Source organism: Acomys minous (genome assembly GCF_964271855.1).
Source record: "Acomys minous genome assembly, chromosome: 12".
Lineage (NCBI taxonomy): Eukaryota > Metazoa > Chordata > Mammalia > Rodentia > Muridae > Acomys > Acomys minous.
The window spans coordinates 99,611,592-99,633,895 of NC_140493.1; the positions used below are offsets into that span (position 1 = coordinate 99,611,592).

A 22,304-nucleotide genomic window follows, 5' to 3' on the forward strand; every position below is an offset into this window, starting at 1 on the left:
TGTCCTGGAACTAGACCTGTAGACCAGGCTGGCCTTAAACTCACAGAGATCTGCCTGCCTCTGCCTCCCAAGCTCTGGGATTAAAGGCATGTGCCACCGTTCCTAGCAAAAACTTCCTTTTCATGAGTAGTTTTGTTAGTTTAATGTACATACGGTTTATGGAGATGTCAGTATACAGTTAGTATTAAGTACAGAGCCATCCCTGAGGCTCACTCATGCTGTCCTATTATAATTGTGTTTCCTCTGGCTTGTCATTGTGACTAGACAGTGTAGTGCTCTTTCTTTTAAACTCTACTTTATTTGGAGTGTTGAAAATTCAATCTCCCTTCCAACCTCCCAACTCTATATAGGAGAAAAAAGATTGGTGGGGAGGGGGCCCCCTTTACTTCTCCCGGCTGCTACATGCCTCACGCTAACACGGCACACCTCCACACACTCTCTCTGAGCTCTTATTTATGTTGTCAGAGTCCTAGACTACGCCCCTCTCCATGCTGCATGAGGAAGCCGTTACCAGCTGGCGAAGGCCACGCCCCATATGAGACAATTAACAGGTGTGGACAAGCTAAAGCTCAAACTAAAATCCCACACTTGGTATTAAAACAAAAACATATTTGCATAACACAGTTGAGTTCACAAAGAAACCGAAACTTCCATTTCAATACAGTAATGCAGACTTTATGATTGCTTTCTGCTTTTTATTAGTGTGTTTGCTGTTCTTTATGTGTCTATGTGTATATGTGTGTGTGCGTGCCTGCTTGCATTCGGAGGTCAGAGGGTAACTTCTGCCGTGTGGGTTCTGGGGCTGTAACTGAGGACTTCCAGTTTGATGGCGAGCACGTTTACCCACTGAGCGCTGGCCTCACCCAGGCTGTTGTAGTCTACTCTGTTTCACCCCCGAGTAGTTTCCCACTGTGGGAGTGCTGCAGGTTGCTCACTCATTCACTGCTGGAGGACATTTTGAGTTTTGTTGTTAGCGACTCTGAGTAGGGCGACTGTAGACATTTATTCACTGGCTTTTGTCTGAGTGTGGTTCTCATCATCTTGGGGAAGCTGAATAGAACAAGAGGTGTTGTTGAGACATGAACGTCAGTGGGTGAGCGCGCGCACGTGTGTGCGGTCAGAAGAAGGTGCAGGTGCTGTCATTCTCCTTCTGTTCCTTTCGAGGCAGAATCTGTCCTAAGCTGGGGACTCATGTCTTCCCAGGTAGGCTGGAAGCCAGCAAGCCCTAGAGATCCTCCTGTCTTAGTTTTCTGTGGGGCCAAGGTTATAGGAATATGCAGGACGCCTAGATTGATATGTACACATTAGGACCCAAACTTTTGTCCCTGGAAGAGCAGCAAGTGTTCTTAACTGCTAACCTGTACTCGTCTATTCTAGGAAGTGTGTTTGATAGTTAATCATGGCTTTAATTTGCATTTCTGTAATGGCTAATAATGTTTTGTTTCTTCTTCTTCTTCTTCTTCTTCTTCTTCTTCTTCTTCTTCTTCTCATTCTTCTTCTTCCTCATTCTCCCCCCTCCCCCCACCCCCTCTTCCTCCTATTTATTATTGTTATTTTGGTCATTTTTAGACAAGATCTCTCTTTTATGCAGCTCTGGCTGTCCTGAAACTGGCTTTGCAGGCGAAGCTAGTCTCAAACTCAGAGATGCGCCGCCTCTGCCTCCCAAGTGCTGGGATTGAAGGCATGCGCCACCATGCCAACTCTTCTTACTGTTTATTGTTTGTTTGTTTTGTTTTGTTTGTTTGTTTTCGAGACAGGGTTTCTCTTTGTAACAGCTCTAGCTGTCCTGGAACCCACTCCATAGACCAGGCTGGCCTCGAACTCACTGAGATCCGCTTGCCTCCGCCTCCCAAGTGCTGGGATTAAAGTTGTGTGCCACCATGACTGGCCAGAGACGGTTCTTGATTGTAAACCGGACCCTGTCTCAGAATCCCAAACACTGGCTGAGAGATGGCTCAGGGTTAAGAGCGTTTGCTGCTCTTCCCAAGGACCTGAGTTTAATTCCCAGAACCCACATTGGCCATCTCACTACCTCCTGTAACTCCTATCAATCCAGCACCTCTGGCCTCCAAGTGTCCCTGCACTCATACGTACACATGAGCCTCATACACATAATTAAAAATATCCTCCTCCTCTTGCTCCTCCTCCTCCTTCTTCTTAAAGGGACAGGGTTTTTCTGTGCAGCTCCGGGTAAAAATACTTTTAAATTATATTTGCTTAGGTTAGAAGAGAGCTTGCAGATGACGCCTTCCACTGTGTGGGTCCCAGGTATCAAAGTCAGTTCTGCCCTTAAGCTCTTTTACCTGGTGGACTGTTTTGATGCCCCCCCCTTTTTTTTTTTTTGGTTTTTCGAGACAGGGTCTCTTTGTAGCCTTGGCTGTCCTGGACTCACTTTGTAGACCAGGCTGGCCTCGAACTCACAGCAATCTGCCCGCCTCTGCCTCCCGAGTGCTGGGATTAAAGGCGTGCGCCACCACACCCAGCTTGATGGCCCCTTTTAATTACTTTATTTTGAGACAGGGTCTAACTAAATTGTCCAGGTTATCCTTGAACTTGGGATCTTTCTTGCCTCAGTGTCCCTAGCAGCTGGACCTGCTGTTCCTTACCCTTTCTGCTGTCTGTGTGCTTATCTGTCGGTTCCTGACCGAGGCTGGTTTAGTTCCCTAGGAGGACATTGGTTAATGTCTAGAGACACCTCATTATTATAAGTTGGCAGATGTGCTGCTGATGTTAGTGGGTGGAGGCTTGGGGGTGCTGTTTAACCACAGGACAGTCTCTACAGCCTCAACTGTCATCCAGTTCTGCCGACGACTCTGCTGTGTGCCACAAATTAGTGATTGTTTTCTTTTCTTTTCTTTTCTTTCTTTCTTTCTTTCTTTTTGTGTGTGTGTGTTTGTTTTTGGTTTTTCCAGACAGCGTTTCTCTGTGTAGCCTTGACTATCCTGGACTTGCTTTGTAGGCCAGGCTGGCCTCAAACTCACTGCAATCTGCCTGCCTCTGCCTCCCAAAGTGCTGGGATTAAAGGCGTGCGCCACCACCGCCTTGCAAGTGATTGTTTTCTAATGGCTTTCTTTTTCTTTAAGATTTAACTTTTTGTGTGTATAGGTGTTTTGCCTGCATGTCTGTATCATATGTGTGCAGTGCTCATGCAGAGGAGAAGAGGGCCCTGGCTCCCTGGGAGCTGGAGCTACAGATGGCTGCAAGCCTCCAGGACAGTGCTGGGGACTGAACCTGGGTCCTCTGGAAGAGCAGCAGTGCTCCTAACCTCACTAGCCTCTAATGCTAGTCTCAAGTCAGGGGCAGAGTTACTATAACAGTACAGAAATGAGTACTTTTGATTTTTATTTGATAATTGATTTTACCAAATCAATATGCATTTATATATTAGGGACATAAAATCAAACCATAACTGAAATATTTAAACTCTCTTAAACCCAACTGGGAATTACATAGCATTCAGAGGGGAAGCCCAGGGAGTTTGAACAGATACCAGGCAAAGACTGATGTCATCTGTTTGTTGGATTATTTTGTTAGTTGATAACACAGTTTTTATGTTATTTCTTTCCCCTCGAGACAGATTTCTCTATATAGCTTTGGCTGCCCTAGACTCTGTAGACTAAGTTGGCCTCAAACTCCCATAGATCTGCCTGCCTCTGCTTCCCCAAGTGCTAGGACTATAGAGGTGCTCCACTAAGCCCAGTTTATGTTAAAATACTTAATTTGTTAAAAACAAAACAAACCATGATGGTCACACACCTTTCACCTAGCACTTGGGAGGCAGAGGCAGGCGGATCTACAGCTTGGTCTACAGAGCGAGTTCCAGGACGCTAAGAATACACAGAAAAATCCTGTTTTGAAAACAAAAGCAAACAAACAAAAGTATTAACATTTAACATGTTAAGTATAAACATTTAAAACCATGTTTTGTTTTTATTTAAAAACTCCAGGGGCTGGGGGAAGCTCAGTTGGTAAGTCACCTGTCACACAAACATCTGCATTCAGATGCTGGCATCCAAGTGAAAGCCAGCTGTGGTGGTGTCTGTACTTCTAACCCAGTGTTGGGGAGACAGAGACAGGCAGATTCTTGGAGGGTTTGGCCAGCCAGCCTAGCCACATTGATAAACTCCAGCTTTTAGTAACAGACCTTATCAAAACAAAACAAAACCAAAAAGAGTCCGATGCAGTTTTGGCTGTCTTTCCTAGATTTTGTCACGGATCAGGCTGGCCTCAAATTTACAGAGATCCGCCTGTTTGTACCCTCGGGTGCCGAGATTAAAGGCATGTGGCCCCGGGCTGACTATGTTGTAAGCTTTTAGTCCCTCCACTCAAGAGGCAGAGGCAGGGTCTGGAGTGAGGGAGGTAAGTGCTGCTTTGATCCCCAGTGCCCACATGGTGGCTGGAAACTGTCTGTAATTCCAGACCCCGGGGATCAGACACTCTCTTTTGGCCTCTGTGGGTTCGGTGCAGGGTTCCCCATTTCTTCTTCTAACCAATTCTTCATAGGACTGATACTGCATACGCTGTTTCTCTTTTCCTTTCCATTTTCGTAGTTCTGGGGATCAAACTTAGAACCCGGTGCGTGCTAGCCAGTCGCCCTGCCGGTGAGCCTTTGGTAGGCTCTGACTTGGCTTACGAGCTGTCCTTCATGTGTATTTGGTCCACAGCTCCTCCTACCCTACCCCTTCACGATATCTTGAGTTTAATGAGTCAATTATCTCCTCTCGCTGAGTTCATCTGAATACTTCTTTAAAAATGTTTTCTTAATTGCGGTTATTTTGTTGTTGTGAGTGCATGTGTGGCTGAGGTCAGAGGAAGACTTGCAGGTGTTGGTCCTTCCACCATGTAGTTGCCAGGGCTAAACAGGTCACCATGTGGGCTGCAAGTGCCTTTACGCACTGAGCCCTCTGCTTCAGCTGGACTCTTGTCTCTGTAAAGCTGGAGTCTGTGTGCTGAACTCCTCTTCGCCTCTTGAGCCAGCTCATGCCTCAGATGGAGTGAGTCTTTCTGGTCCTTGCTAACTTGTGCCTTGGCTCCTCCACTAACCTCTGAGATTCTGGAAAGCAATGAGCTCAAGGGCCATCTCTGTGTTGAGGCTGTTAGCCTAGGGCCTGACCCCCTGGGAGTGTGGGCTGAGTTGAAGTGACTTCCAGCTTGAACTTTGGCCAGTTTTTTTTAAGGGTGTGAAAAAAAAATCCTACACTATAAGGATTTTGATTTTCTGCAAGGAAAGAAGTGTAAAACTAAAGAGGTGCTGAAGCTGTAAGGTTTAGATAGGAGAAATTACTGTTACTTTGGTCAAGAAAATGGAATCTTAGGGCTGGAGAGATGGCTCAGTGGTCAAGAGCGCTGCCTGTTCTTCCAGAGGTCCTGAGTTCAATTCCCAGCAACCACATGGTGGCTCACAACCATCTATACTGTAATCTGTTACCCTCTTCTGCAGATAAAGCACTCATATGCAATAAATAAAATAAATAAATCTTAAAAAAAAAAAAGGAAAGAAAATGGAATCTTCTTTTTATTTGTACTTTGTAGCATTGCTTCACTTATAAAGAATTTGATCCTGGCTGCTGCAGGTGGGTATTTTAGTCTGGATCTTAGTAAAGACTTCATCAAATATATGTGTTAGATTTTCCGCTGTCCACAGCTGCTGCTGTGCTGCGAGGACAGGAGGCTCTCCAGGGCATCCAGCTGGTGGGATAGGAATGGGTTAGGGTTTATAATTACCAAGTCTGTATTACTTCCCTCCTTTCCCCCCCTTCTCCTCCTCCTTTAAACAAACGCCTTTAAGATCTTTTATTATCTGAGAGCATCTTTTGGCTATGTGTGTGCACCTACAGGCATGCAGGTACCCAAAGAAGCCATCAGACCCTCTGAACTGGGATACAGACAGCTGTGAGTTGCTCAGCAGCCAGACCTGGTCCTGAATCTCATTTTCTCTGCGAGAGCCGCAAATTATCTTAACCACTGAGCCATCTCTCCAGCCCCCTTTTAAGTCTTTTTTTTTGAAGGCACAGCAGAGGATTTTTCTTTCTTTCTTTCTTTCTTTCTTTTTCTAAAAAATATTTTATTTAATTTTAATGTGCCTTAGTATGAGAGTGTCAGATCTTGGAGTTACAGACAGTTGTGAGCTGCCATGTGGGTGCTGGGAATTGAACCTGGGTCCTTTGGAAGAGCAGGCAGTGCTCTTAACCACTGCGCCATCTCTCTAGCCCCCTTTTAAGTCTTGAAATCACACCCATCCTTTTCTCGTGTTTAGGATTTTTGTCCCTGAGTCATGGAAGACAGAAGAGCTGAGAAGTCATGTGAACAAGCGTGTGAGTCACTGAAGAGGCAGGACTATGACATGGCCCTCCAGCACTGCACAGAGGCCCTGCTTTCTCTTGGCCAGTACTCCATGGCAGACGTCACAGAGCCGTGTCCGCTGGAGATTGAGCGCATCAAAATCGAGAGCCTTCTTTACAGAATTGCCTCTTTCTTGCAGTTGGTGAGTGAATGCTGTTGGTGCCATAGTGGAGAGATGTTGATGTGCTGATAATTGTAAGAACCATATGCTGGAGCCGGGCGTGGTGGCGCACGCCTTTAATCCCAGCACTCGGGAGGCAGAGGCAGGCGAATCACTGTGAGTTCGAGGCCAGTCTGGTCTACAGAGTGAGTCCAGGACAGCCAAGGCTACACAGAGAAACCCTGTCTCAAAAGACCAAAAAAAAAAAAAAAAAAAAAAAAAAAAAAAAAAGAACCGTATGCTGGACACTTTCTATTCAAATCAGCTAGTTTGGGCCTGAACAGATAAGAGTGAAATGCCTGGTGGTTTCTGAACATCCTTAATGGCAAGCAACTATATTTTTAAACATTGAAAATTGTGTTATGAGCCAGGCGTGGTGGCGCACGCCTTTAATCCCAGCACTGGGGAGGCAGAGGCAGGAAGATCGCTGTGAGTTCAAGGCCAGCCTGGTCTTGAGTCCAGGACAGCCAAGGCTACACAGAGAAGCCCTGTCTTGAAAACCACAACCACCACCACCACCAACGACAAAATAAAACAAAAACCTCCAAACAAACAAACAAAAAGAAAGAGTGATGGATGTGGTGGCGTACGCCTTTAGTCCTGGCACTCAGGGGGCAGAGGTAGGAAGAGCTCTGTGAGTTGGAGGCCAGCCTTATTTACATGATGAGTTCCAGGACAGCCAGGGTTATGTAGAAAGACCCTAAAAAGGAAAGGAAAAGGAAAGAAAACAGACAAGACAAGGAAAGAAAAGAGACTATAAAGGAATAAGAATGTAGGCAAAGGGACCATTTGGGACTCTTGCAATGACCCAGGACTGAGATGACAGAGGCTCAGTGTTCAGTTTATGAACAGCAGTGCAGCCTGCTTTGTATAGAAGTCTAAGGCAGGAGCAGATCTTCTGACACTCTTGAGTGCAGGGAACGGGGGAGCCCTGTCATGTGAAGTAATGTACCCGGGCTTTCGTTGACTGAGCCTTGAGGATAATGGGGTCTCTTTTAGCTTGGGGGAGAAGGGAGTGGGTTTGTGAGCTTAGTTTGGGCCTTGGGCCTTGAGATGCCATTGTCCCATCTGACTGGAGATGAGTGATTGCTAGTGTAGAGTTAGGGAGAGAGAGATTAAGAGATTGTGGGCTGTAAGTGTTAGTCAGCATCTAACTAGGGCTTGGCTCAGGTCACCAGGGAGAAGAAGGCTACGGTTGGCAGGAGCAGCTGAGGAGTAAAAGGAAAGGTGAGAGAGCCACTGTGCCAGTGGCTGCCTCTGGAGATGTTGTGGTGTGTCCAGTAAGTGGCACAGGTCTGTGACTCGCACCCGATGTCGTGGAGGTCACTGTGATGAGAAGGGCTTCCTTAGATCAGTCTGACCTTCACACTGCCTCACTGAAGCTCTGCTTGCTCTGACCTCCAACTAATCCTCCTGCTGCTCCTCCAATGGGGGTTTATAAACGAGCAGAGCCAGCTCTGAGAAGTTCGGCCACAAGGAGGCACCGAAGGGAAAAAAGGAGCCAGTCTAAGAAGTAGAAGGGAAGCCACAAGTTTAGGGTTTAAAGTTTTAATTTAATTTAATTTTTAAAAATAATATTTATTTTTATTTTGTGTACGTTGGTGTTTTGCCTGCGTGTATGTCCATGCTAGGCTGTCAGATTCCCTGGAGCAGTAGTTACAGACAGTGATGAGCTGCCATGTGGGTGCTGGGATTTGAACCCAGATGCCAGGGCTCTTTTTTTTTTTTTTTTTTTTAAGTAATTGAAATTACATCTCAATTGATGTCAGGGCTCTTAACCACTCAGCTTACTCTTCAGTCCCCCACCCCACCCCGCCCCCAGCAAGACAAGGTTTCCCTGTGTACACTTGGCTGTCCTGGACTTGCTTTGTAGACCAAGCTGGCCTTGAACTCACAGAGATCCACTGGCCTCTGCCTCCCAAGTGTGGGGATTAGCGCCGGGCGTGGTGGCGCACGCCTTTAATCCCAGCACTTGGGAGGCAGAGGCAGGCGGATCGCTGTGAGTTCGAGGCCAGCCTGGTCTACAAAGTGAGTCCAGGACAGCAAGGCTACACAGAGAGACTCTGTCTCGAAAAACCAAAAAAAAACAAACAAAACAAGTGTGGGGATTAAAGGCATGTGCTGCCACACCCAGCCAGAATGTGTTTTTAAGTTGGGAAAAATAATAGTACTTATTATTTTGATGCACTTAGGAGTGCATCAGCAGGAAGGAAACCATTGGGAGGTGTGGGGGAGTAGAGGGAGCTTGGGGGGCGGGGTCCTCATGGAGGGACAGTGGGGCTTCTCGGTCAAGCCATTGGCAGAGGAACAGGAGGTGTGGGAGGAGATGGTGGTGGCTAGCTAAGATGGAGGTGCGCATGCTGCGGGAGTGGGTGGAGGCAGGTGCACCGAGGTGTTGAGTCTTGTGTGGAGGAGGTGGCCCTCAGAGAGCGTGGGTGTGAGCCATCCTGTGAGTGTCACACTGACAGCGTTAGTGCTTCTCCTCAGACACAGCTCAGCTCCTCTGTGTTAAGGGTGCTTAGAAGTAGCCTTTGAAGTATGTCATTTTACCATGTTTCTTTTCTTTTCTTTTTGTAGAAAAACTACGGGCAAGCTGATGAAGATTGTAGGCATGGTATGTTTTAAAAAATGGGACCCTTTTCTGATTAGAAGATTTTAAAAAAGTATTTAATTGAGCAAAGTTTAAGGTTTGATATTTTTTCCCCCTTTCTTTTTTCGTTTGCCAATTTCAAAAGCAATTACAATGTTAAGAATCCTTACTGTCGTGCCTCTTAGCTCTTGAATGTTCACTTTTGTGAGTTCTTGAGAAACAGTCTTCTCATATGGGAAATGTGTACACAGAGGTCCCAGAAGATTACATGACTTGTGAAAAGTCATAGAAAAGTAAATGTTGGCAAGGGGAAATTTTACTTTTCTGTTTAATTAGCTCTTTTTCCTTCTTCCTCTTCCTCTTCTTCCTCCTCCTCCTTTTGGTCTCTCTGTGTCGGCTTGGCTGGCTTGGGCTCACTTTGTAGACTAGGCTGGCCTTGAACTCACAGTGATCCTCCTGCCTCTGTCTCCCTGAGTCCTGGGGTTAAAGGTATGTGCCACCATGTCTGGTTTTTTTTTTGCTTTTTTGTTTTTGTTTTGTTTTTGTTTTTTGTCTTTTTTTTTGAGACAGGATTTCTCTGTGCTCCTTAACCAGCTTTATATCCAAAAAGCCACACAAAGAGACCAGGGTCTATTTAATTAGCTTATAGCACAATGCTGCCCAATAGTTACTCCACCCCAAACCTCTAGGCTAGTAATTTCCTCCCATTCAGAATTCCCACAGTTTTCTTGCTTTTTACTCGTATCCTAGGTCCTGCCCATTCTTCCTGGTGCTTTTCTCACTGCGGCGCTGGGTTAAAGTGAGAAGCGGTCGGCACTCACTGAGGAGGGCGTCACTCCATAGTCTCTGTTCCCTACTTCTTTTACATGACATGAAAAACTTGGAAATGGTTCTTTTGTTTTGTTTTTAAATTTTGTTTTTCGAGACAATGTTTCTCTGTGTTAGCCCTGGCTGTCCTGGAACTCACTCTGTAGACTAGGTTGACCTTAAACTTAGAGATCTGCCCGCCTCTACTTCCCAGGTGTTTGGAATTAAAGGCGTGAGCCACCATTGCATGGCGGAAGTGGTCCTTTTTGTATGTGCATATGTGTGTGAGCATTAAGCACGGAGGCCAGAAGTTGACATTGGGTAACCTCTGTTTTTCTCCAATTTTTCTTGTTTTGGGGACATGGTATTTCACTGAACCTGGAGCTCACTGACCTGCAAGGCTGATGGCCAACAGGCTCCCGAAATGCACCTGTCTGCCCTTCCCCCAGCCCACCAGCGCCGAGGTTACAGCCTTTCACTGCTGTGCCCAGCTTTTACATGTGTGTTGGGGATCCGAACTCAGCTTCTCATGCTTGGGTAGCAAACACTTTACCCGCTGAGCTGTCTTCTTAGCCCTACCCTATTTACAAAATCCGTACAAAACACCTCTACAAAGCTGATTATTTCAGGTAGACATTAGACAATATTAGCTAACATTCCTCTTGGAGCTGTCAAATTCTGATTTTACCTATAATTTTTGTCAATTCTCAGTAATGTTTCTTACATTTTGTGTAAGACAAATGGTGTGGCTAGACAGTAAGTTGACTAGCAAGCAGGGGGCTCTTGCTGGGCTCCTGTTAATCTGCTACAGGAATCTGTTACAGTTGCACTGAGGTGCTCTGAAGAATAGGCCTGGAAAGCTGTCCTGGGAGCCGGAGACCAGTGCCTTCCTGTTTGCGTTTTATATAGTATGATGCTCACACTTCTATTGTTGGGTCAACTCATGTGTTGTCCCCACCCCCAAGCCCCACCCCAGGAGACAGTGTTTCTCTGTGTAGCCTTGGCTGCCCTGGACTTGCCATGTAGACCAGGTTGGCCTCGCCATGTAGACCAGGCTGGCCTCATTCTACCTGCCTCTGCCTCCTTGAGTGCTGGTATTACAGGTGTGCGCCACTGAGTCTGGCCATGTGTGACATTTAAAAAAAAATAAACAGGTAATTAGCCCAAGTACATTGAATTTGATACATTATGTTGTGTTGAATACTGTTGCCAACAAGCATGTGACAGTGACCTTCAAGTTTAATTCCTGCTTCTTGAAACATCACAGAATATCAGTAAAATCCAAAAGCAATTGCTTCCTTCTCTCTCCCTTCCTCCCTCCCTCCCTCCCTCCCCTCTCTCTAATCTATCTACCTACCCCCTTGTCTGTCTGTCTGTCTGTCTATCTATCATCGTTCAGTCAGTCTCTGGCTGGCCTGGAACTCACAGAGATCCAAGTGCTGGGATTAGGTGTGTGCCGCTATGCCCAGCCCTTGAATACTTCTTTTTGTTTTGTTTTGTTTTTGTTTTTTTGAGACAGGGTTTCTCTGTGTAGCCTTGGCTGTCCTGGAGTCACTTTGTAGACCAGGCTGGCCTTGAACTCACAGCGATCTGCCTGCCTCTGCCTCCTGAGTGCTGGGATTAAAGGAGTGCGCCACCACGCCCGGCCTTTGGAATAATTCTTATACACACTTACACACTAAATTAAACTAAATTAACAGCTTTTCTGATTTATTTTATTTGACAATGTAGGATGTTTGCAGCCATCAGCAGTTCTAGTGCACTTGGGAGCTTGGTAGTCTCTGTGGAGTTGTTAGTGTGGTGGACCTTGTAGGTAAAATAGGTGCATATTTTCCATAGCAGGCGAGAACCTCATTGGTTTCATTCTCAGCAAACTGACCTGGCCCACTTAACACGGCCTTTATTGTTCACGATATTAGCATGTATTTTCTTTCTAGAATAAATTCATGATCCTCAGAAGATACTAATTTGACATCCATGGTATCAGAGCCTTTACAGTCACCATGGCTTTTATCCTCTCATCCATATGTTTATATCTGATTCTATTTGGATCCCATGGGAACTTTTCGAATGGTTTTTTGTGGGTGGGTACATAGTCTGTTAGTAACTTGCATCTGGAGGAAGTGTATAGTGATCTCTCCTGAACTGCTTGTCACTCACTGTATTTATTTCTTGAATTCTGTCCTGGGATGTGGGACCTGAGCTGTCATCAGGCTCAGCTGCAAACACCTGCAAAAGCCAGTGTGCTAGCCTTGTGCAGTGAAATCTTAAAGTAACGATAGACAGCGAGACAGCTACTTCTAAATGTGTCAGTATGTGTCTCTAAAGACACAGAGGCCATTAGCGCACAACCACACTTATTTTGTTAATCTAACAAAATTGATTTTTTAAATATTATCTGAGATCCATTCCATAGTTGGCTTTACTTGGTTGCTCCTAAGATACTTTCTTTCCGTTTTTCTAGACAAGATTTGTCTGTCTAGCCTTGACTGGCCTGGGCTTGCTTTGTAGACCAGGCTGGCCTTGAACTCATAAGAGATTCACCTGCCTCTGCTTAAGTGCTGTTATTAAAGGCGTGTGCCAACACCACTTGACTATTAATTTTATTTTAATTATGTGTGTACATGAGATGAGCGCAGGCAGCTGCTGAGCCTGGGAGAGGACAGCAAACGTCCTTGAGCTGTAGGCGGTTGTGGTCGCCCACCTAAGGCGCTCAGTATGAGCAGTATCTGTGCTCCAGCCTTTAAATGTTCAAAAAAAAAAAGCTTTTTATTAGTCAGGCGTGTAACACACGCCTTTAATCCCTGCACTCAGGAGGCAGAGGCAGGTGGATCTTTGTAAGGTCCTACAAAGAGAGTCTGGGACAGCCAGGGCTATTACACAGAGAAGCCCTGTCTTGAAAAAACAAAACAAACAAAAAAAGCCTTTTATTAGCATATATTAATAACACATAGTACTGGGTTTCATTATGGCATCGTCACACATGTATTTATACATTTTGGTCATATTCACCCCACTACACTTTGTTCTCTTCCTCCCACTTCAGCCGATCCTTTGCATCTCACTGACTAGCCCCCTTCCACGCGCCTGCCTTTTTTTCCTTTTCTTTGGTTGACTCAGTGAGTTTAATTAGGACTCACAGGCTCATGGGTGAGGAATTGTTTGCAGAAGCATGGGCAATCTACCAGATTGGAGATAAATTAAATGCATTTTGGTTTACATTATTTTCAATTAGCACTGAGTTTACCAGGTCGTGACAACATTGTAAGTCAAAGAGACGGTGCAGTTCTTATGGTAATTAAAAGGCTTTGTTGGGCTGGGTGTGGTGGCCTACGCTTTTAATCCCAGCACTTGGTCTGCAGAGGCAGGTATATCTCTGTGAGTTCGAGGCCAGCCTGGCCTACAAAGTGAATCTAGGACAGCCAAGGCTACACAGAGAAACCCTGTCTTGAAAAACAAAAAACAAAAACAAAAACAAAAACAAATCTCAGGTCAGACCCTCTGAAATACATTGTTTTATTTAATCAAGTTGTCTTCTCAGTTTTATAGCTGTGGAAACAGGCTGTGTGATGAATCAGCTTGTTGAAGGCACAGAGCCAGTTGTGAGCAGGACTGTGGCTTTCCTGTGAGACTAGGCTGCTGTCTGGATCCGCATCTGCTGTGTGTCTGTACTTCAGGGTTTTACAGGCGTGGTGACCAGGAATGGAACACAGAGAAAGACAAGCAGTTCTTTTATTCTAGAAATAAAAAGCTGTAGGCTCTAAATTACTTCTTTATTTATTTATTTATTTTTTGTTATCTTCAGTCAGTGTTGTATTGCTGTGAAATGACACCATGACTGAGGCTCCTCTTAGAAAAGAAGGCATTTAACTGAGGGCTTGCTTACAGCTCCAGAGGGTTAGCCCATTGTCATGGTGAGGAGCATGGCAGCATGTGGGCAGACACGGTGCTGGAGAAGTGGCTGAGAGCTGCATCCTGATTCTCTGGCCCAGAGAGTGATTCTGGCATGGTATGGGTGTTTGAAACCTCAAAGCTAATCCTCTCAAATAGTGCCCCTCCCTGGTAACCAAGCATTTAAATCTACGAGCCTATGGGGGCCCTTCTTATTCAAACCACCACAGTGTGTATGTCTGTATGTGCTTATGTTACACAGGCAGGTACCCATTGAGGCTGAGATGCTGGATCCCCTGAGGCTGGAGTTACAAGCAGTTATTTGCGGCCTGACTGGGTATTAGGAACTAAATTTGGGTCTTGTGCAAGAGCGGCAGGTTAAGAGCAAGTCTTCTTCTTCTTCTTCTTCTTCTTCTTCTTCTTCTTCTTCTTCTTCTTCTTCTTCCTCCTCCTCCTCCTCCTCCTCCTCCTCCTCCTCCTCCTCCTCCTCCTCCTTCTTCCTCTGAGATAGGGTTTCTCTTTGTAGCATTGGCTGTCCTGGACTCACTGTGTAGACTAGGCTGGCCTTGGTGCTTGGCTAGTCTGGCCAGCTGCTGAGCTATTGGGATTCCCCTTCTTCATCCTCAGCAGCAGGGTTACTGGCATGTTTGGCCAGGCCTGGCTTTGATGTGGGTGCTGGGCATTCAAACTCAGATCCTCTTGCTTTCACAGCAAGTGCTCTTGCCTGCTGACTTACTTCTTCAGTCCTCTGTTAAAAGACATTTCCTAGACCCAAAGCTTTTTTTTCCTATTTAAATCTATTTTAAAACAATTATAGGTTGCTAAGAAGTTGTAAGGAGCCAGGCAGTGGCACACCTTTAATCCCAGCACTTGGGAGGCAGAGGCAGGCAGATCTCTGAGTTCAAGGCCAGCCTGGTCTACAAAGTGAGTCCAGGACAGCCAAGGTTACACAGAGAGACCCTGTCCTGAAAAAAGAAACAAACAAAAAGTTTTGAGGAGAGTATGTATGCTTCACACCCTTTTCCATGATGGCTTTGACTTATTCGCTGTAGGACATGGCAAAACCAGTGAGTTAGTGTTAGTGTGAGTGTGTATAGGGTGAACCATTTAGCCTGTGTCGACTCATGTAGCCGCCAGCACAACACCAGCACGGAGGGCTCTGTTCCCACGCAGACCCCCACTTGTCCCGTCCTCACGCTCACTCTCCTCATTATTCCTGACCCCCCCACTTCCCCCCCCACAGGTACTCTCATCTCAGTCATGCGCCATCTGTAACTGTTGTGTAAACCCAATTGTAGCATGTTTGACCTGAAATGGTTGTTTTCACTCACTCACTGCCCTTGTGCTCTGTCTAGGCTGGGACCGTCAGTAGTTCAGTGTTGTACTCTAGTAGGAACTGAAGACTGTATGGAATTAGAGCTTGCCTTTCAGTCTAATTTCCCCCGAATATCTATTAAATTAGTACATAAAAGGCACTAGAAAATTTCTGTTACATTTATTTTTGCATTTGATTGGTGCATGCATGTACATGCACATGTACACTGGGCGTGTGGAGGTCAGAGGATAAGTTGTGGGATATGGCTCTTGCCTTCCACCAAAGTGGGTCCTGAGGACCAAACTCAGGTTATCAGGCGTGGTGACAGCTCCTTTACCCACTGAGCAGATTTGGCAGCCTGATGTATAGGTCTTATATTTAAATTATAGAATGTTAAGATAGGGAAAGTTTCCTATTTACAACTGAGGGCTGTTACTTTGTCGCTTAGTGTGAACAGATGTGTAAGAAGTAAACTGAACGTAAGTGAACGTGGTGGTGGATTCTCGTGTTTGTACTGACTCTCCTCAAGGCATTTCCTAATTAAGCAACTGTAGTTACACATGAGTTTTCAGTTTTATTTTTGGAGACAAGGTCTTGCCAAGTTGCCCAGGTTGGCATTGAATGTGTTGTCTTATCAAGAAAGGCATTGAGCTTATGGTCCTACTGCGTTAGCCTACAGTGTGAATGTGATGACAGGTCTGAGCCACTGTGCTCAGTTATGGGAGGTAGTGTAAAAGAATGTCATGTCAGTGTTGACTGGATTACTCGTGTGTGTGTGTGTGTGTGCGCGCGCGCGCGCGCGCGCGCGTGTTGGGTGCATGTTGGGTTAGTTCTCTACCACTGGGCTGCATCCTCAGACCTGAAATTGCACTTGTCTGTAGGAGGAGGTTTAAGGTGGAGCAGACTAAATCTTGTGCCACAGTGACAAGGGTAAGCGCCCACTAGAACTTGGAACAGGCCTTTCTCCCATAGAGCAGACACAGTGACAGGCCGGTGTCTACAGTCTTCCTCAGTGAGCCAGCTAGCAAGAACAGTAAAAAGTGAGTGAATTAACCACAGAAACAGACACATGCCTGAGCCTGGCACTTGACAAGGCTTCCTTTTTCTAGATTCAGAACTTCCCTTGGGGGCTTGCAACAAAGATCTCAAGATATGCTGACTTCTGAAACTGAAGAAGAGAGAAGGGAGTTTCAGTATAGAAAAACAGTTTACACTCCTCTTCAGAGAAAGAGTCTTAATTTGGTTACTGGACACTAACAGTCATAGCTTTGCATCTCTGGAATTTTGGGCTCTTAAATAAAGAAGGAGTTGAAGAAACTCTTAAGCCACGCAGTCTTTTCCTGCCTTGTGCACACACAAGCTTTTCTTTTTTCTTTTTGGTTTTTTGAGACAAGAGTTCTCTGGGTAGCCCTGGCTGTCCTGGAACTTGCTCTGTAGACCAGGCTGGCCTCGAACACATAGAGATACACCTGCCTCTGCCTCCTGAGTCCTAGGATTAAAGGCTTATGCCACCACCGCCCAGCTCACACAGGCTGTTTTTGCACACATTTTAACAGTGCCTAAAGTAAATCCTTTGGTCAAGCCTATATATGCCGTCCGAGGCTTGTGTAGTGTTTTGGAGAGTTAGGATTCAGGGTTGCATTTATGTTAATTGTGTTGTCTGCTTTTTCCTATGTAGACCTATTTCCCATTTACATGTAACAAGGCAGTTGAGGTGTACTAAGACAATTAGTGCCAGTATTCAAGTTTCACCTCCATATGCTTTTGTGAAGGAAACATCTGCAGAGGACTGTGGTACAAAGGGCATCCGAAATCACAAAAGCTGCAGCCAGCCCACTTCCTCATATGGGGAAGGGTAGGCTGGTGCAGGAGAATTGAGATACGGAAAATTGTCAACTATGTAGCCTTAGCCAGCCTGGTACTCACTATATAGACCAGGCTGGGCCTTAAACACACAGAGATCTGCCCACGTCTGCCTCCCAAATGTTGGGATTAAGGGCATTTGCCACCATGTCAGTCGTATTTGTGTTGTTAAAAATTAATTAGGGCTGGAGAGATGGCTCAGAGGTTAAGAGCACTGGCTTGTTCTTTCAAAGGTCCTGAGTTCAATTCCCAGCAACCACATGGTGGCTCACAACCATCTATAATGAGTTCTGATGCTCTCTTCTGGCCTGCAGGTGTACATGCAGGAACATACTGTATACATAAAAAAATACATCTTTAAAATGGCCCCTGCTATTAAAAAAATTCATTAATTTTCTTTCATGTGTATGTGTACCACATACGTGCAGGGTCCCACCAAGGCCAGAAAAAGGTATTGGATCCCCTGAAACTGAAGTTACACATGGTTGTGAACTGCCGTGTGGGTTCTGGGAACCAAACCTAGGTCCTCTGCAAGAGTAGTAAGTGCTCTAAACGGCCGAGTCATCATCTCTCCGGCATCACTGTGTCCGTCTGTATACAGTTGTCCTTTTCACCAATCTATAAATTCATGTGTGGCAAATAAATGTATTGTTAAAAAATAAAGTGGCTAATATTTAGGAAGAGACTCTATGGTTATTTTATTTATTTTGAGACAGGGTTTCAGTATGTAGCCCTGGCTAGCCTAGAACTTACCATGTTTACCATGCTGACCTTAAACTGACAGCCACTTGCTATGGCATTGTGTGGAGGGTAGAGGTCAGGACAGCATGTAGGAATCGGTTTTTCCCTTTCACTATATGATTCCAGGCTATAAAACATTTGTCAGGCTTGGTGACAAGTGTGTTTTCCTGCTAAGCCATCTTTCCAACCCTGGGGGGAGGGAGGGAGGGAGGGAGGGAGAGAGAGAGAGAGCGAGAGCATGTGTGTGTGTGTGTGTGTGTGTGTGTGTGTGTGTGTGTGTGTGTAGTTTTGAGACATGGTAGTCTCGTCCTATAGCGTGACTAGCACTTGCTGTATAGTCAAGACTGGCCTCAAGACCCTAGCAGTTCCCGTGCCTCAGACTTGAGTTACAGGTGTGGCCCCTGTGTGGGGGCATGTGCTGCAGTCATGTGTGGAGGTCAGGACAGCTCTGTGGAGTGGTTTCTCTCTACATCTCAATGTGGATTCCAGGAGTCAGACTGGGCTTGTCAGGCTTGTGTGGCAAGAGACTTGTCCAGCTGAGCCATCTTGCCTTCCTTAGAATTTATTTTAATACATACCCCCCCTCCCCACTGCTCCCGAGACAGGATTTCTCTGTGTAGCCTTGGCTGTCCAGGACTTTGTAGACCAGGCCAGCCTTGAACTCACAGCAATTCGTCTGCCTCTGCCTCCTGAGTGCTGGGATTACAGGTGTGTGCCACCACACCCGGCTTATTTTACTTTTTGACTCAGTCTTCAAGTATTGATACTAAAAGTGATTGTATCTAGGTAGCAGATTATTTTTATCAGTTTAGCTTTTTTGCTATCCTATTTTTCTAAAGAGTTTTTAGGTCAGTGCTTTCATTAGGCCATGCTTCCTTAATAAGAGACTGAAAATTAAGGTTTTGATAATAGAAATAACTTAATATTCTTTTGAAAAATAAAGTTCAACTTTTCTTCTACTCCAAGCTTAAGATGACGTTTCTCATTGCAGGTAATTCTTGCAAGGGAATCACATGTCCTTGTGAGCAGCCTGAGGCTGTCCGCCCTAACCTCACTGCTCCTGTTGAAAGGGAGATGGATATTCCTTTAGTTTTACCCAGTTTCCAGTCAGTCCAGAGCATCAAGTGTACTCTAAAGTGCTCGAAAGCAATCCAGAGTTAAGATACAAAGGGACTAGGTACTGGACTTGGTGCCTTGGCTGAGGTGGGACATGCAGCTCCTCTGTCCGGCTCCTTCCCGTGGGCAGCAGGGGCGAGCAGCAGAGCAGCAGAGTCGGTGGGAAGAGCGCTATCTGGGCGGAGTTTTCTTTGCACTTGCTGAATGCTGTTTTTATTTGCAAGTTCTGTTGTTTTTGCTGGGACAGGTTTAGTAACACACTAGGACACACCTAGACTGTTTTCAAGAGAGGGAAGATAGAACCCGAGCAGGGAGACAGCGTGCCGCTGGGTTGTGTTGTGTGACACACAGAACCCGAGCAGGGAGACAGGATGCCGCTGGGTTGTGTTGTGTGACACAAAGGCAAGAGTGCTCTACACTAGTCACATTTTCTTTTTGCTCTGGTTTTTCATTATGTCCTGGGAGACGTAAGCTGAATTGCATTTAGGATAAACACTTGGGAGAACAGCTGGTCCAGCTACTTGTGGGAAAGATGGAAGAGAGGAGGCACGGTTTTGAGACATCCTGAGACATTCCTACACTAGAGCGATGGGAGAATCTTAGGAAGTCAAATTCAGCAAATATGTGCAAACTCTGAGATCCGTGATAGGTGCTCCGCAGACAGCACGTCAGCCTCACAGAGCATTTTGTGACTTACCATTTAAAAAGTTAGCTATTTACTTTTACATTTGCTTACTTTGTCTGTGTGGTTGAGCATGTGGAGTTCAGAGGGCAGCCTATGGGATTCAGTTCTGGCCTAACCCTTGTGCGCTCTGGGATTGAACTCAGGAGTCTCTTGGAAGCAGACTCCTCCCCCCTCAGCCACCTCGCTGACCTGTGCGTCACTCAGGATCAGAAAGGACAGGCTCATCTGAAGCTGAGATGCTACTAAACACTCACTCCCTGAACAGGGACTTCCTCTCCCCTCAGTCATTTTCCAGGCTTAAATTTTTTTTATTAATGTTTTTATTTTGAATTATGGCCTAAGACTTGTTATGTAGCAAAAGCTATGCAGCAAGTCTTGGTCTTCTGGCGCTCTTGTCTCCACCCTGGGCTTGCAGGCGTGTGTGGAGCAGGGCTTGAACCCAGGGCCGCATGTATTAGGCAAGCACTGTGCCAACTGAGCTGCAGTTCAGATCACATTTTCAGCTTTTAACTACTTTCTGTTTTTTTTTTTTTAATTAAGTTACACAAAAAATTGTGATGCTGGAGCAGTGTTAGACACCTGTAGTCCCTGCATTCGGGGTGGCAGAGGCAGGCAGCTCTCTGAGTCCAAGGCCATCTTGGTCTACAAATTGAGTTCAGGACAGCCGATGCTAAATAAATTGATGTATTTACTTGATGTAATATTACATCTCCAGTAATATGCCAAATAAAAACACTAACAGGGGCAATATTGAATTTGCTAAGATGGAAAAGTACATTAACTGTCATGCTTATATAGGCTCTACCATGTAAAATACGTAAATATTAATAGCAGTTGGAAAAAAAACCATGAGCCGTAAGTGATAATGATGAGGTCACGGTAAACGGTTATGTAGGATTTCATTAGTGTTATAATGTTAATTGTGTGATGAAAATATCAGTACAGTGAGGGGAACAGTCAACACAACCGAAGCAGACCGGCTTCAGAGGCCCAGCCTCTGCCCGCACAGCGGGGCCTGCTCAGAAGGGACATTGGCTCGGAAGTGCTTCGCAACCAAGTTCAGTTTCTAGAGTATTTTCTTTTTTCTTTTTTTTTTGTTTTTTTGTTTTTAATATTTATTTATTATTATTATGTATACAGTGCTCTGCCTGCATGTACACCTGCAGACCAGAAGAGGGCATCAGATCTCATTATAGATGGTAGTGAGCCACCATGTGGTTGCTGGGAATTGAACTCAGGACCTCTGGAGGAGCAGTCAAGTGCTCTTAACCTCTGAGCCATCTCTCCAGCCCTCTAGAGTATTTTCTTGTGGCTAAGTATGTAGTTACAAAGGAATACAGATCCTTGTCATACTTGTAATTGTATTAAATTTACAAGTTCTTGCAAATAGACTAGGGTAGTATATTCTGTGAGCATTGATAATTGGATCTTAGTTAATCTTACACTAATTTTGATGGAGGCTCTTTTTTCTCTGTATGTGTGTTTGTTTTTTGAGACAAGTTCTTACTATGTAGAGCTGCCTCTGCTTCTGCTGGGATTAAAGGCATGCACCACCATGCCTGTCTGATAAAGACTAACTTTTAATGCCTTTTAAAAAAGAAGATTGATATATTTTACTTTGCGTGTGTAGGAGTGTTCTGCCCTCATGCATGTCTCTATGCACTGTGTACATACCTGGTGTATATTTTACTTTGTGTGTGTAGGAGTGTTCTGCCCTCATGCATGTCTGTGCACTGTGTACATACCTGGTGACTGAGGAAGTCAGGAGAGGGTGTCAGAGCCCCTGGAGCAGGAGTTACAGATGGTTGTTAGTCATCCTGTGGGGGACTGGGAAGTGAACTCAGCGAGAACAACAAGTGCTCTTAGGCACTGAGCCATCTCTCCAGCCCCTGAAGACTAAATTTTAATTCCATAGAAATATCCAATATTGAGATTTCTCACTCCTTTTCTTCCTTCTTTGTCTCCCTTTTCTGCCTCTCCCATCCTCCCTCCCTTTAGCCTCACACTCACTGTGTAGGTGAAGATAACCTTACACTTCTGGTCCTCCTGCCTCCCATCTCCTTAGTGTCAGGAGTGGACGGAGGTGCCCCCTGTTCTGTGCAGCGACAGACTTGAGCTTTATGTTCGCTAGCCAAGGGCACGTTGATGAGAATGGGGTTGAATGATCACAAATGGTCATGCTTGACTCCTAGGATAGGATGAAAATCTAAAAATGTTTTGCTTTCTAGACACGGTTTCTCTGTGTAGCTCTGGCTCTCCTGGGACTTTGCTCTATAGAGCAGGCTGTCCTTGAATTCAAAGATCCGCCTGCCTCTGCCTCTGAGTGCTGGGATTAAAGTCATGGGCCACCATCACTCACCCCAGCTGGTGCTCTTTAAAGGTCGTGTTAAGCAGAGGCTGAAACCATCTTTGGGTTTTAAATGTTGGCTTGTGATTTACAGTTTCTCTTAAACATTTTACTGGCACAGAGTCTGGTCAGTTTTAAAAGACCTCATTTAATGTAATATAATAGATTAAGCAATATAGTTTTAAAGATTTATTTATTATTTGTAAAGTATTTGCCCACATGTACACTTGCACTGCAGAAGAGGGCACCAGATCTTATTACACATGGTTGTGAGCAATCATGTGGTTGCCGGGAATTGAACTCAGGACCTTTGCAAGAACAGACAGTGCTCTTAACCTCTGAGCAATCTCTTCTGCCCAATGAAACAATATTTTTTTTGGAAAAAACTTTTTTTTTTTGTATTTCAAGACAGGGTCTCTCTGTGTTAGCCTTGGCTGTCCTGGACTC

The 22,304-nt window shown here is 45.3% G+C and overlaps 1 protein-coding gene across 6 annotated transcripts in view; it reads left to right on the forward strand.

Moving 5' to 3' along the window:
- The window catches only part of HELZ (helicase with zinc finger), a 140,828-nt gene that overhangs the window by 21,310 nt on the left and 97,214 nt on the right, over positions 1-22,304 (forward strand). For all 6 annotated transcript variants that reach the window (XM_084748496.1, XM_084748495.1, XM_084748494.1 and 3 more), the window contains exons 4-5: positions 6,257-6,484; positions 9,080-9,116. In XM_084748496.1, coding sequence (XP_084604622.1) covers positions 6,275-6,484; positions 9,080-9,116 — 247 coding nt within the window. In that variant the 5' untranslated portion in view covers positions 6,257-6,274. The remainder of the gene's footprint in view (positions 1-6,256; positions 6,485-9,079; positions 9,117-22,304) is intronic.